Source organism: Lichenostomus cassidix, chromosome 2, assembly GCF_008360975.1.
Source record: "Lichenostomus cassidix isolate B80296 chromosome 2, HeHo_3.0, whole genome shotgun sequence".
Lineage (NCBI taxonomy): Eukaryota > Metazoa > Chordata > Aves > Passeriformes > Meliphagidae > Lichenostomus > Lichenostomus cassidix.
The window spans coordinates 35,186,448-35,203,162 of NC_139482.1; the positions used below are offsets into that span (position 1 = coordinate 35,186,448).

The 16,715-nt window shown below is 40.3% G+C and overlaps 1 protein-coding gene across 2 annotated transcripts in view; it reads right to left on the reverse strand.

Annotated features, from left to right (window-relative positions):
• The window catches only part of RFTN1 (raftlin, lipid raft linker 1), a 94,154-nt gene that overhangs the window by 10,007 nt on the left and 67,432 nt on the right, over nt 1-16,715 (reverse strand). For both annotated transcript variants that reach the window (XM_085051043.1, XM_085051042.1), the window contains exon 7: nt 8,261-8,376. In XM_085051043.1, coding sequence (XP_084907169.1) covers nt 8,261-8,376 — 116 coding nt within the window. The remainder of the gene's footprint in view (nt 1-8,260; nt 8,377-16,715) is intronic.

The following is a 16,715-nucleotide window of genomic DNA, read 5'->3' on the forward strand; positions in this document are numbered from 1 at the left end:
AAAAAAAACCCCAAAATCAAACAAAAAGAGTCCTATACAGTTGTTACAAAAAGGTGACCTCTTACTTTTCCCATGTGCTGGTACCCAACAGCCCAGTGTGCCTGGGGGGCTGTCTGGAGGCAGGAAATGTGTGCATGATGCAGAGATGCACCCCCCTCTGAGCTCCTCAGGCCCTTAAACAAGCTCTCCCCAGCTCCATCATGCTTTGCTGGAGTCAGACACTGCACCTCATCCCCAAGTCCCTGGGGAATAGACTACTCCCAATAATGGGCTGAGTTTGAAGATGACAGACAAGAGAAAGGAGTCACTCCAGAATAAACAGGTGTAATCCACATGGGCTTCCAACTCCCGACTTGCAAATACAGATAATTGAAGCTTTCTTTAAGACCACACGAAATGACTTCTCCCTCCCCCTCCTGAATCATCAGTTGTAATCCTATGCCACGACTAGAATTTGTGTGCCAGCAGGAGTCACAGTTATACAGACCTTTAATTGGTGTCATATTAAATGCTTTCTAAAGCAAAAAAGCTTCTAAACAAACAGTACACTGGGGGACGGGTGCAGAGGAAAAGAGTCCTCTTGTATGCATTTTATATTTAATACAGTAATTATTTTATCTACTATTATTAGAGACAATAGAAATAAAATTTCAAACACACTGTTCCATCTAATGGAAGTGCAATGCTCTTTCTAACTGGTAAATACTGGATTTGAACACCAGCAGAAGTAGAAAAAAACATGCCAGAGCTCTCCTGAAAAAGAAGTGTTCAAACAATGCGTCTCAAACTGGGAGACATTTCATTCAGTGAAAGGGTGGAAAATTTTAATTAACTTGCTTCCCACTCTCCTGTGGATGATAAGTAATCTCTGATCACACCTTGAGTGTCAAGAAGCCAGAGCACATTGAGCTAGGATTTTCCCTTGACTTGCATCACATGAAAAGAATTCTTTTTATTTGTAGTTGCATTGTTTGTTTTCAGCATTTTTTTCCTTTCACAGTTGCTTCTGCTCATTAGGAAAAAAAAAAAGATTAAAAAAATGATAAGAATAATATCTAGGGCAAGCCACACAAACAACTGCATTAACAATTTTTCTTTTCTTTTTCCCCCCTACTGCGGCAATTTTAACCACAGCAAGATAATAAACAAGACAACTACTAAGCTCTTGTGAGACAGAAGTTCTTTAGAAATCATTCTTTCCTGGCCTAAGTGAATGTGATTTAGTTACAAGGCAGCTATGGATTGTCACTATTTAATTTTTTTTTCCAACATGGATTAAAGAGTGGTAGATTGAAAATCCCATTAAATAAATCTTAATAAAACCTTTATCGGCAAATCCTGACAGACTGCGTACCAAAATCTACTGACAGATGGCAAAGAGGATGGGAAGTAAAAAAAAAAACAAGTTGCTTTGAAAGTGTAACCTACTGTTTGTTGCAGAAAATGGGCACTGCATTCAAACCCAGCTCCTTACAAAAAATAGAGGGGAGAGCCCACGAGGGAGGCAATGTGCACCCTCAGCCAAGACTGGCTACCACAGTCCCCACCTCTGCCACAGCCAAAGCTTTTCTGTCCCATGGCACTGAAGGGAGGAAGTGGAAGTGGCAAAGGCAGGACTTGCACCTTAGTGGAAAAGAAAGAAAATAAAATGAGAGAAATTGAATATCCAGGACAGTGCAAGAGCGACCCGGTAAAAGCATGCTGCAAACATTTTATGTTTGCAGTAACACAGCTGACAGAGGGACTAAATTCAAGCTCTAAATTTGTGAATTATTTGCCTTTTTCCTTCTCAGACTTCTTCCAAGAGGTAATTTTTGCTGTCAGTGCAACAGTATTGAGCCATTAAAAACATTTATTGGAAGCAAAAGAGAAGTTTCACAAATGCTTCGGCAATAAAGGTTGGACTTTGTTCCTCTAGAACTGAGCTGCTCCTGAATTTCCATATGTAACATACCACAGCACCTTGCTGGCAGACACTTGCAACACATCCATTAGCTGTAGGGCAGAGGGGTGTGGGATGCTTCCTGCACCCTTCAAAACCACCAGTGGCTTTGGGAGGCAGGTGGGTCACTGACCAACACAGAACACCTGACAAATAGGGACCTTAGTGGCAAGGTAATAGGAAAAACAAAAAGAAAAATACGTCCACAGGCAGGCTTTTCCCTCAACATTCTGGGCATATGTAATTTAGAGTTATATACTTATATGTAATTACAAATATACATGTGAATTTCTGCAATGTGAAGTATTTTAGAGAATATAATAAGGCTGTAACACTGTTTGAGGCAGTATCTTGTTTAAGACAGTGTTTCTGCAATTTAGATGTATCTAGTCACAATTTCAATACACACACAGGCTGCTGAGTAGCATTCACAGCTGGTTCCACATCTAGGGTAAAATTGAAACAGCAACCAAAAAACCCTTCTGTGCCCAAAATGCCTGCTTCTCTCAGTGACTTCTGTGGATGCAAATCCTATTTTCTAGCATGTATATAAATGAACAAAAACATCAGAGTGCTCCTGATACTGCCTGCACCTGTAACAAGAAGTACATTTGCACAGCAACACAATTCTGCATTTATAGAAGCACAGGGTCAGCAGCAAAAGCTGCACAACATGAATGTGTTGACACAGAGGGTTCTCCACACAGGAAACATGGAAACACCTTATTAAATGAGTTGAACTCACTATTGCACAATGTACACATGATGGGACAACTCCACTCAAATGTCCATGAAACACAAAAAATAAATGCCATCTAGCAATCCATCAGTACAGTTTCTCAAGTAACTCTGGCATTTTTACTTTGACAATTCCTACAACACTTAAGGAGTACCTTAAGGTGAGCACAGATTTTACTGTTTGTCCATCAATTGTTTTGGGGGGAAAAAACCAACATAAAAAACTACTACCTGAGAACTCACATACCCCAGTGTGCCCTACACACACAGCTTAATCATCCCCAGGCAGCTTCCCCAACACAACTCCCTTTGGATATAATTTATTCCCAAACAACATGTGGCTTTTACCAAAAGGCTTTGTACACCACTCCCCAATTATGCAAATAATAATCTATTGCCATGTGAGCACAGCAGCTGAAGCCCAGACCCTCTGCTGCCACTGGCTCATGCAGCAGGAAGGTGAGCTCTGTGCTGCCCCTTGCCCACATGCAGGCTCTGTGTGCAGCTTGTGGGGTCCCAGCAGCTGCTTCATGCCCCTCAACATGCTCACAGAGATGCACTACCCAGGGCACTGCTGCCTGGCTACAGTCTTCTGCTGGGCAAAAGCAACATGACTTGTGCCCTGTGTGGCTCTATAGGAAGTATAAAAGAGGACTGAAATACTTTTTCTCAGCTTGTTCTGAAGTGGGATGTTCAGTTTTCCCTGAAAGATTTTCTGGGTGAGCAGAGAACTAATTCTTGGAAAACTGTCACAGCTAGGAAGGTTTTTTTAAATCCATACTGTGCTTTTCAGTTTGCTTCAAGTGCCCTTTACTCACATGGAAGAAGCCTTAACCTTGTTAGATGTTGAATACTACCAGAGCCGCAAGAAATTATCAGGGACAGTCCAAGTTCATACTAGATTTTATTATTCATTTAATCATCAAAACCAATGGCAGATTACCCTGTGGATTTTAATCCTGTGTAAAACCTACGTCTACTGAGTTCAGCAAATATGTATGTATATATGCTGCTTTTGTATCTTAAATAAAGAAATGAAACAAGAATTATAAAAACCTTTGGAAGATAACAGACTCCTGAAGGTTTTTGTTCAGCTCTTCTTAAAAAGCAACAAGCATTCAGCAACAGACATTGCTGAAATATTATGCCCAGGCAGCATATCTGTCCTTTGGGTGGTAAAGAGGGTCATACACATGACTCCTCTGGGCTTTCCATGTCCATCGCCATCAGCTCCTCGGCTGACCTGGTCATGCCTTTCTCCCGTGGCCAGAGAGAGCAGAACATAGCTTAACTGACATATGACCTAAATCAGATTTACAGACAAATCAAATCCTCATTTCCAGAGAATTTGTTTCAAGGCTTACATTAAGGCAACTTGCAACCTAGGCTCAGCAGAGATAAATTTTTAAATCTTTTGGTATGTCGCACTTTAAAGGTTTACTATGTCTACGGTGGAGACTGACCCCATTCAAGTCTGCCAGGGAATGGCAACACCACAATATATTTGAGATTTTAATTCATGTCAGTACTCCAAAGGTATGGTATAGCAGCAAATACAAAGTGATGAATCAGCAGCTCAAGATTTTCAGTGAGAAAATGCATGTAAATTAAGGACAATAATTCCAAAATGAACACAGCTTCAGAAGCAGAGCAATGCAGAAACCTAAAATAAATATTATAGCACTCAATTTTAAAGACAACATTAGCTGTTTTGTCTTGGGTAATGGGGAAGGGAAGGTGACAGATTTAGAGTTGGGGAGAGGGAAATCATGCAGGCTCTGATTAATCAGAACTGTCTACCTACATTTGCCTACACAAGCAGAATTAAAACCATCAAACAAGTTTTAGGGCTAGATCTCAGAGACTGCAGTGGAAATAATATGCCCTGACATTTTTAGAGTTAAAGTGGTAAGGATGAGTGCAGTATTTTGTCATAACAAGACCTGTGGTCATTTGTAGAGGATACCACAGCTCTACTTTGAGAAGAAAGAGTTAAATTACTCAGAGCTATTACATCCTGTCTGCTGCTTGGCGGGACCACATACTGTGACAGCTGCGAGCTTTACATCCTCTACAAACTGACATTTTACACACATACTGAGTGCATCACACTGTTCAGCTTGTTTTCTCTATTAGCCTTAGCAATTAAAAAGGCAGCACTTTCTCTGCTAAGAGGTGTGCCAACCCCTCTCTTTTGTGTTTATGGTTAAACAGCAAACCTTTACCTTTTCATTCAGAAAGGTTTTCTTTTTAAAGGGCATCGATACCTACTACATGTCCTCCTTTTTAATAAAGCCTTCTTTTGTTGTGGCTGTGATTCTTTTGTTTGTTTCTTCTTCTTCTTCTTAATTAGGATACAGCACAATAAATTTACATTCCGTTCAGACCACATCTGAACAACTCCAAAGCCCATCCAGATAACCAAATCTGATACAAATTTAAAGTAAGGATCCATTATATACATTTATGTCATGCTGCCCAGCAGGGCTTCTTCCACTGCCTTGGTACAAATGGAAATAATAATAGAAAAGGTTAATGTAGATCAGAGCTCAATGTATACCAAAAAAACCCCAACCCTCTACACAATCAGTCATTTCACTGCTCCATAACTACCTCTGTAACAATTATACTTTGTAACACTCATAATAGAAACAAAGCCTTTACTGACTCTTGGACATCTTCTGTCACTACTGAACTCTGTCTTCTTCCTCTGCCACTGCATCATTCCACGCTGATGGTAAATACAGGTGAATTCCAACAGGGTTTAACACTTGGTCTTCTGGGTACAACACTGTGCAAGTACCTACAGATCCCCCAGCTTCCAGTCCCTCTTTCATTGATTCCATGACTTTACCTACCTATAATCTATTATGTCTCAGAAAGCATGAGGCATGAAATATCCTGGCAGTTATTTAAACTGCAGGAGGAGAAAACTGAGGTGGCCAGCTCTGCTCTTTCTCTAAATGGGCAAGAACTTTGCAAGACTTCCCTAGTGCCTCAACATTCTTCCTTCAGCAAGTTTTTTCTTCCCCATATTCCTCCACTTTCAGCTTGGTGGGGAACATTTTCATAATATCCACAGAACAGCCACGCTTGATCTCAAAAGAGCAAAACTGCCAGGGAACACCCAGCATCCAAATTTTTAATTACAGCAGAGAATAATCTGATCACACCGACAAGCTGTGTATATGCTATCAGTCAGTTTCTGAAATTGCACATCCCAAGTCTTACGTCTGGAACAGGAGATTCTCCGCATTAGCCCTCACAGACATGGTGTGTAGCAGTATAGCATCTCCTGACACACCAGATGGCATTGGGAGGTTCATTCCTTAATCTGCTGACCAGCTGTGTTCTCCAGCAAGGAATTGCTAGAATTGAAAGCAAATGATTCTCCACCTGCGAGGGTTCTAACACTTCAAAGGGCCCTACTAGAAAATACTCTTCTGCTGTGTCCTGGTGTTTTGGACAGCATGCTGCCAACACAGGATCCCTATGATCCTTGTCATGCAGCTTGACAGAAGCTGTCCTGTGTCCACACAGATTATGCCTAACTTTGCTACAATATCCTACTGAGATGGAGAACCTTGAATTGGTTGTCTGAGAGCCAAACTGGCTCTGGCCAAGAATCCATTTAAAACTCGGAAAGCTGTCTCCAACATGGCTGTAAGTGATGGCTAAGGAAAAGTAATATACATTAAGTCAAGCATGTAGGATATGGGCCCCAAATATTTTGTGTACTTAGCATGCCTGGTTTAGTTTCTACTGAAAGAAATCCAGTTTGTGCACTGTGAGACCATTCTGTGAGGTGAAGTGAGGCATATTAAGAGTGGATCAAGTACAAAAAGGCATTCCTGATCTGAATCAAAATGCCTGTATGAACACAAGATCCTCCAAACTTCTTGAACACACAACCTTGTCCAGAAAGGAGTTCCACAGATCTGCTGCATAAATAATTATCTGAAACACCTCCTTTTATTGTTTGCTTTGCACCTGGCCCTGGCTAGTACCTTTTGCCACTTAGTTCTTACACTGGAAAAGATGACAAACAATCCCTATTTACCTGTTTCCCATTATTTAGGAGCTCTCTACCTATTCCATGTCCTTCAACTCTTCTCCTTTCCAGGCTGAAAGGACACACCATGTAAAGTCTTCCTAATATGGAAGCTGTCTGTATCACTGACTATGCCCATTGCTCTTCTCTGAACAATTCCACAGCTAACACAGCCTTCTGAAATAAGGTGCTGTCAAACACAGCTTACACAGTAGTATGAAGTAGTATATACTTGCTGTTTTACCCTCTATTCATTTCCTAACAGTTTTAAACATATGGTTAACATTAATGCTTCTTAATGTTTGCCTTCTTGATCAGCCCTGACCTAATGCACTCATGAAACCATCTGTCATTATCCCAAAACCTTGTTCCTGAGTGGCAACACCACAGTTTGACCCTAAAAATGAACAAGAATTTATAGTCAAGTCTGTCATAACATTTAATGCAATAAAAGAATAATTTTTCAGACCCGTATCATCAACAAGAAAAGCTGCTATTAACGCACTAAACTGTTCTATAAGTTGTTTGGAGCCATTACTATTTGGCCATTTCTTTCTGCATTACAAAATCGTCATCTAATAACAAAACTCTTAATCCTAGTCTCCTGGAATTTTACACACTTACTCTAGCATCTCTCCCATTTTCCCTTAATCCGTTCTTCTGGCATGTGTGTGCCAAAAGGAGGGATTTTATCTGTCTAAGGATTTTACACCCCTTACAATAAAGGGTAAGGGGTGTAAAAGTTACAAGTGAAACAGTCAGGTATTGCCTTTATAGATACACAACATCTATTTCTAGCAGACATCACAGATCGAATTAAAAAAAAAACTTCTAAGAGTTACACAACTTCTTCTTTTCCCTCCATGTTCTTTTTGCTTCAAGTCACAAAGAATTTAAGCCCAGCTTTTCAAATACATGGGTACTGTGTGTATCAAATTTGCTGTGGAAGATCGGTGCTGATCGATCTGATCCAAGCAGTGTCTCTACGGATCAGCGTGGGCACCCAGATCTGCAGAAGGCCAAGTTGTGACACACATGGTCTGTTTAGAGGGGTCTATCCAAAATGTTTGGTTCTTTCAGCATATGAAGGAGGTCAGACAGAGCCAGTGCAGTTCTCTGTGCTTTCCTGCTGCAGCTAAGTCTGCCTACCTAAAGGGCTGCCTTCTTTAGAACTGCGCTGCTACAGTGACTTGTGTGATCATGTTGCCCTGACAACCAATGGAGATCCTCTTTGCAGTTAATCCAGCAGACATCTGTAATTTTGAGACAGACAGCCCTGAGTTTAATTGCTCACTGTCACTCACATTTCCTACCCTCCCAAAAAAGGCATGAGGTTTTTCAAGATCAGAAGTGCACTGTACAAACCCAGAGCGTGGCAAACTGTTATGTTATACTGGCATCCCTTTACCTCAGCTGCCTGTGTAGTACTGTTGGAGCACAGATCAGTATGTGAGAGGCTGTCTCACAGTCTTGGAATGTTTGGATTTACAAAAAAATAAAAAAAAAAAGACGAAAGACTGTGCACATACCTTCAAGACAGTCCACTGCTCTACCACAATTGCATCATAGCCCTGCATGGTTTTACTGTCTTCCACAGGAACATCTTCAAAGATAAATACCCCATCCATTGTCCCATGTAAAGAATCTGTGAAAACACAGGGTTATCTGTAAGCTTTGTGAAAGGCACTCTATGTGTAGTGAGGCATCTGAATTTATTAATAACATATTCTTCCAAGGATGTTACTAAAAAGTTCATAGACATTCTCTGATAGTCCAGCTCTATTCCATGAATAAGACTTGTATCTCTAGCAGTTCTTAAGAGCAATCCTACTCCCTAAAAGCAAACCTCACTGTCCAGTCTGTTATTCCACCCTTTGCCATCAGAAACCACAGCTCTCCCATTCTGAGCAGGCAAAAGGGATTCAGTCCTCAGTTCAGCAGTACTGTTCACCTGCTTGAAGCTATAAACATGCTACAGACAATGTGTTATTTTCAACAGGTTTGAAGGTGTACTGATTTATTTTTATGGTATTTATGGTATTGATACTTGTGACTATATCCATTCATTCACACAAGTCAGAACCCTGCATATGGATCAGCCACTGCAGATACAGTGATCTACATGGACTAAGGATGATCTGGCATATCTGAACAGTGTGAAAGAAAAGATACATTCATAACTATTTAATCAATTTATGAAGGCATTTTGACCATCTGGTTTAGTGTCTCTCTATTCTCATTTGCATTCCCAACACGTTCAGCCTTTTTTCAGACAACACATACACTTAAAGTTACTCAAGCAGCACTTTCTCCTTTAACTCAAGCCATGCACTCCATAACCAGCAATCACTCCCATACACCAGAACTTAGGTTTTGTCAGTTCCATGACAGAGCAGAATCAGAATAACTGGAAAAAAAATACTTACTTTTCTTTGTTAAAATAAGCTGATTGATGGAACAATAGAATTATGTTTAGGAAAACTGTAAATAAGCAGGACTGTGCTCTTTACACACAGAGAAAACTCTTCTCACATTGTCAAAAAGCGTCTTTTTCAGCCTTTCTAATATGAACAATATATTTACCCTGTATGACTGATGATAAAGACCTTGCTTATTCCCCCCCAAATGTTATATTTTGCATGATAGTTTCCTTACATTTCTAGCAACACTATATTCTTTGAACTGGTATGATACATGTTTTTGAAATGCAGTCACACATGCCAAACTGACAGATTCTTGAACTGACAGGGGAGTCTTCTGGATAAGCCTGCTTAGGTGTTTCATCAGGGTCATCCTGCTTTCCTAGTGGATGTTATGAGGTCAAGAAATGCCAGCAGGAAGGAATCGCTGCCTCCAAGGGAAAACATGTATCAAACTCAGAAACAATTTTCACAAAGGAGGCAGTGAAGAGGATTAAGAGGCTTCTTACCTCTTGCAGACACAATCTCAGTCAACATCTTCCAATGTCATTATATGATCTAAATTCAATTTATTATCTGGAAATAACAAATTTGCTGCAGGCAAAGCCCCCAACATAAGACTCCTACATTTGGAGGCTTATGTCTACACACACACTGTAGCAACACTTGCTAGAGGTGTCAATGCACAACCCCTCTGTTTCTATCTGCACAGTCTCTTACCCTCTTTTGCTGTTGTTGCAGTCGAGTCATTAAGCTGCAAGTGAGGAGATGCAAATACTTGTCTCTAAACTAACAGCTTTTTTTTTGTTGTTCACTTGTGAAGGAAAAAAGTTGTAAATTACTTACTAGGGATTCTCCTTGAGATTCTATTGGGAGGCTGAAAGAAGAAAATATTCTGTCTACTTTTACACTGTTTCCACAGGCAGGTTTCCTGCAACGCTATTTAAAATAAAGAGAGACGAAGACTCCTCACCACTACAGCAAGCCAGGATTACACATTGCTCCAAGGTGGATGAGCTGGACTACAGAGCAGCAACTCCTGTCATCCAGACAGATTTCTCATCCAAGTGAGAAGAACAGACATTTTTGTTGTGAAACAACAGACCAGATCACTAAGCAGCTGGATTACAGGTTTGAAAACACAGGGAGAGCAAGCTTGCCACATACCAAAGGGTACAAGATTTAATTACTGGATTTCATTCAAAAACAGCACTTTGTTAGACCTGACACTACAAAGGGGTAACCAACTCAACTTCTGTGAAATATCACATTCCAACACCGAAACCCACATCCAAATCTATTTCAGGATGTGTAATGTACAAATAGCCCTTCAATTTTCCAAAGCAGGGATGACAAGACAGCACCTAAGACTGAAAGCAGATCTCTACTAGACACAAACACCCAGATCTCACCAGGGCAGCTTTATACAGCACCAGTGCACTGCTCCTGTATTGTGAATTCCCTTAATGAAATTCGGTGTCACACTGTTGGCACAACTGCAGCTTGAGTTCGCCCCCCGCGTTTGCCAGCTAATTAATCAGCGATCAAAACACTATCAGCAGGCGTGTGTTTACACTCACTCGTAAATCATCCTTTATGTTTCATTCTGCTGCATGCTCCACTCATGCAATTCACAGCTTCCACACATGGGAATATGATGGCACATATGCAATGTTTTAGAAATCAATAGCTGAGCTCGTGAGACCCTACAGGCAGCAGAAAGTTCACTTGGCAGTGCTGAGTTTATGGCTGGATTCGTGATCCTAAAGGTCTTTTTCAACCCAAATTGTTCTAAGACTTTCATTCCTTGTTGGATGTACAATGATTACTGTTGAAGGCTACATCCATCAGTCATACAATCCCTTGATTTTTTAATGGGTTTTTTTCCTAGGAAAGAAACCCATGGAAAATGAGAAAACTGAAAGAGGAAAATTATGAGGGAAAAACAGATGAAAATGTAAAGAATAGTGTCCATTCAACAGAGAGACTCTGGTGAAAAACTCTACAGAAACTTGTTGATGACAATCACTGAGCTTTTCCCTCTCAACCAGAACCAAACTCCTCTCTACCCGTTGCGCCAGTGCTTTAAGCATTCATGGCATGAATGCACACCTGCCAATTCTCACATCTCACACCCTGGCCACACATTTTACCTTTTACAGGTCATGTACTTCTCTTCCAGAGAAAAAGAGAAGCACAGGAAAGAATAATTGCACCATTAATTCCTTTGTGTGTGAAGCATTTGGGATGCTGAGAATAATGGGGGAAAGGAGAATGCAGCCGAAAGACAGCTAACAGAGCTGTATTTTGGAGACAAAGCACACATAACCCATGCAGTGCTGTCAGGATCAGCAGGAATTTCAGAGAAACTCTTACACTCAGGTGTGGAAGGGAAAGAAGATGGACAGATGAGTATATCTACAGTACCTTTATCACACAGGTGCTCTAGATCTAAGAGCAGTTAAAGTCGACAGTCATGTGTTCTAGAGCTGGCCCGCTAGGTGAGATGCACATGATCCAACAGTTTCATAGAATCATAGGATAATTCAGCTGGATGGGGACCTCAGGAGGTCTCCAGTCCAACCACCTGCTTAAAGCAGATCAATACAACTCCAGACCAGACTGCTCATGGCTTTATCTAGTCACATTTTCAAAATCTTCAAGAATTGAGATGGCACAACTTCCTGGGTAGCCTCTTCCAGAGAGTTACTGTTTTCATGATTATAAAGTGGTTTTTTATATCCAAAAAGGACCTCTCTTACTTCAATTCACATATATTTTTTCCAATCCTCCTACAACACACCTCAATCAAGGGCCCGGACCCACCTTTCTGATAGTCTTCTCATAGGCACTGCCAGGCAGTGTTAGGTCCCTCAAAGCTGTCCTTGTTCAGGCTGAACTAACTCCCCCAAGTGCTGGTTCATCTTCAGCTTGCTGCCTACTAACATTCCCCTGGACCTTCCAACAGAGCTGCTACCCAGCCAGGCTGTCCCCAGCCTGGGTTAGTGAAAGGCCTCTTCATTCCCAGAGGCAGGACACTTGTCCTCACAGAATTTCAAACAGTTCCTGCTGGCATGTTTTTCCAGCCTGCCCAGGTTCCTCTGGACAGCAGCCCAGTTCTGAGGCACATCAGCTGCCTCCTGAGTATGGTATGATCCACAAACATGACAAAACAAGCCTCGTTGCCTCCTGTGCATCATTGACCAAATTGTTAAATACAACAGGCCCCAGGATAGATCTCTGTGATACTCCACTTGTTACTCCAGGTAAAATGTGAGCTATTACCCACGACCCTCTGAGTCGAGCCATGCAACCAGATTTTTACCCATCTAGGCTGCATGGTCCTATTATGGATACAAAAATACTGTGGGAGCCACTGTCAAATTCCCTTGATGAATTCACCCAAAATGACATCTACTACTTTCTCTTCCTCCACAAACTGTCATTTTATTACAGAGGACAATAATTTTCAAGTATGTTTTACTCTTGTTAAATCCATGCCAAATGTCCCCAATCACTGTCCTCTCCTTCATGTGTCTGGACACGTGTTCCAAGAGGACCTACTCAGTGATCCTACCAGAAATGAAGTGCGGCTGACCACCCTGTAGGTCCCTGGCCTTTTTTTCCCTGTAGGTCCTTTTGGCCTTTTTTTAAAGATGGGTGCAACCTCTTCCTGTGTCTCTGAAGACTAAGGCAAAAGATTATCTCAGTCTTATCTAGATGTATCTGATCTCTTTTGCATATCCTGATGTAGGATGAGGTGGATCATAATTCAAATCCTACTGACTATATCAGTCCAGGCTGAGATTTCCATTAATTATATTGGCACTTTGGAGTGACAACTCATCCACAGATTCCTGTAGGGCAGATGCCTACATTTATTCAGCTAGATGTTACCTAACCTGTCTACAAAGATCAGTCATGTAAAGCTTTAGATGGTGCGTTGGTCTTGCCAGTTCTCACTGTTTCTCATGCAAGATATTTCCTGATTCTGATGCAGTTGTATTCTTTTTTGGTAATCCTGTGTTTAACAAGATTTAGCTCCTGGAACTTAAGTCAAAAAGTTCCTTAGAAATTCCACACATTCATCCACTTGCAATAGGGCAGTAAAAAATGCTAATAAAACAAAATATTTTGACTTTGCTGCTTGTAGTATCATTTCCCAATCTCTACTCTTGAACTTCACTCTTTCTTAAAGAAAAGGCTCCAAAAGTAGAGGTTACAATCAGTGTCCTTCCTCTGAAAATGTTCCATTACCACTGCATCTTTTATTAAGGTATCCTACTGTGCACAAAAAGCTATTTTCACTGCGTTGTATAAATATTTGATGTAGCTCGATTGACAAAAACCTATTTTGATGTTCTTGCTTCTGATTTACAGGAGGTATATGGGAAAAGATTACTTACTTTACCATGACAGCTGTCTTAGCAGGTGACAATTTTCCCCTTGTTGTCTTTGAACTACAAATTCTCCGTATCTAGGAAAACTAACCTTTAGGCTGCTCTTGCTCTCAGTGAGGAAAAATAGCTCTATGTAGCTTCATGGGGCACGTGACCTGAATGTCAGCCTTTGCTTCATATTTGCATTCCTCTTCCCTTCTGAGTCTTTTCACCTTCAATACACACACAGAAAATAATTCCCTATGGATGATAAAAATCCCAGTACTTCAGTGGCTAAGGTGACAATAATCGGTCAAAGGCATCGCCGGCTCATCTCTGTCGAAGGCAGATGACAGAGACAAGCAATCAGACTCTTAAAAACCTGACTACTTTCTTCTTCCAAGCAACCCACATTTTGTTTCATTCCCTTTGTGTTTAAGTACTGTCAGTGTTTTCTGGTTGGTTGGCTGGCTTTTTTCTAGGTTTGAAAGGCAGAAAATTCACAGACAGAATGGTAAAACAAATACAAGAATGCCAGGCACTTAAAGAGCTGCAGTTCAAAACAACTGAAGATGAGCAGGCTTGTGATTATTCTGTTAAGGCATCAAAAAACAACCTTGAAGAGGTTTGACTCTTGCTGCCTTCTCACACTGCTGACTGGAGACTTGCTGTTACAAGGAGAAAGGATGAAGGAAAGGAGGAGAACCCACCTGTTACTTCCTTTCCATTTGGTATTAATCTGTAGCTTGCTGCTACAGTCTCCATTCTCACTAGAAGAGGGCAAGGGTGAATTCCTATGGTCACTTTAGATCACTAGGCAGGATCAGTTTACACCTGGGACTACAGGCAAAATTATCAATTACATGAGATGGATGAAAAGCACCAGCAAGAAACCAAACTGCAGATTTAAATAAATAACGGTTATCTGCCAACATGAGAACATTCAAGGACCAAGCAAGCTGCTGCTTCTAACTTACTAGCAAAATCTGAATACGTTTAATATATGGTGTAACTCTGCATGCTTTACTTATTGTGATCTGCAACTGTGTTATATTTCTGTTTATAATTATCTGGCACAATAAGCAAAAAGAAACAATTGTTACCAGTGAACTTTAAAACTCCTTTAAAGACTAATTATTAATCTGTTAGCAGAAGGAAGAAACAGATTTATGACTACTGACAATCTGGAAATCTTCACTTCATTAGGTATTCCAAGGACAAGGGGGAAAAGAAGAAGATAATAACCCTGCTTTTAATTCTAATAAGCAAAATAATGAATTCATACTTTAAGCCAAAAAGAAAACTATCCCCCAGAACAAAGAAACGTGATATAGTCAATTAAAGAAAGTATGCTGGTATTACCTTAATTTGGAAGAGGATTAATCAGTGAGTAAGAGCAGCTATGAAGAGCTGGATATGCTGCCATAGAAGTATAGAAAAGGTAAGGAGCTGAGAAGCCCTCAGACCCCTACTTGTTCTTTTGTCCCTGCCCTGTGTTGTTTGATACTGACTAGCATATGAGTGAAAAAGCTGTTCCATTTCTCTGCAGCATAGAAAAAATTTAGCATTTAAATAATAAAATATTTAACTGCAATTGATAACAACTCACAGATATTCTTAATAAATGTTCTTGTAATAGCTTAATACACTTTTAGAAACCTTGTTTCAGCTTTTTGATTTCAAAACCTGCTCTTCCTGTAACTGTAAAATGCTAACAAAAATGTTTATTCATCGTTCATTTTCAATCACTATTTGAACGTAATCCTGAATATGTCCATTTTTACATAATTCGTTGTCCTGTTTGCGTTAAACTTTATTGTCCTCATTCAAACCTACTTTATCTATGTCCACAGGCAGTTATCCAGCACTCCTCACTCTGGTATCCAAGTACATGAACCTCCCACAGGGCTCTGCTATGTAAATGAACTCTAAAAGTTTAAATAGTGGAAAAATCCTGTGTTTAAAACATTTTAGAGTGAACTGACAAGCAGATTTTATTAAAAAAAAACACTGAGCCCAATAACCGAGCCTGATAGAGACAATTAGGCTTCCCTCTGTCCAATTTATACACATAAAGTAAATGACCGTTTGTTTTTAAACCAGTTAACTAGCAATTACAAGCTTTCCAGGAAGCTGTGGGAAAGCATTCCATCAGCTGAACTTTAGACCTTCCTTTTTTTTGCTACTTGTTTGTAAAATGAAAAATTAGGATTGCCTGTTAATTTCCTGATTGACTTTTACCAGAACTGACTCATATTCCTGTGTTTTATCCTGGGATCTGGAATTCAGACCAACAGCAAGAAGATGCTCTGGAAGCACCTCCCCTACAATTTTGAGGCATAAACCAACCAATCTTAATAACAATGTGCAATCTCTGGGTTACCACATTCCTTTTGAAAAATGCAAAACAAACCAAAATTAGGTGAAAGATTCAGCTATAAGCACTTTAACCATGAAGTATACCAGTCTCTTAACTTCCCAGTAAAATTAATTCGGCTGCAACTTCAACATTTTTATGTTCAAGTACTTCCCTTCAATTGTCCTCATGGCTCCTTGATTGTGTCTCTTGTATCCCAGCTATGCACCAAAATCTTTCTCTGTACAACAAGCTTGCCTTCAAAGCCATGGTGGCCACGAGTGTAGTACAGACTGGCTACAGGACTAAGCTGGACCCAGTGCTACTTTTCCACAATACGCAAAAATCTAGGATTTTTAATCTTCTTAAATTAAGATCAACATTTATCCATCACTCCAGCTAGGATGAAACAAATACAGAAGACAATTTTGTAAACCATTGTGCCATCAAGGTGGAAAGGGTCTCTCTTCTTGGCCAGATAAAACTCAAGAGTCCTTGCACTGACCTGCAATTTGAGCCAGATGGAATGTGTGGCCAGACAGCTAAGAGCAAAGTCACCCTTCTATTTGTGTCATCTGCTTTGCAATCTTATTAGTTTAATTCATTTTACTTGGTACTGTTTATTAACTCTGTGTATTTCTGCAATTATAAGATCATCTCTAGCATGTTTATAAAATACAATACATGATCTGTTTTCCTTATTCAAATGCCAAAACATTTTCTGTACTTTCATTCCATTTCACTGAAAGAGGCTGATCTAATACAAATCTGCCCCAAGCCTACATTAAAGCACCTCCCAAATGTCTTCTCTTCAAAGATAATGACCTCT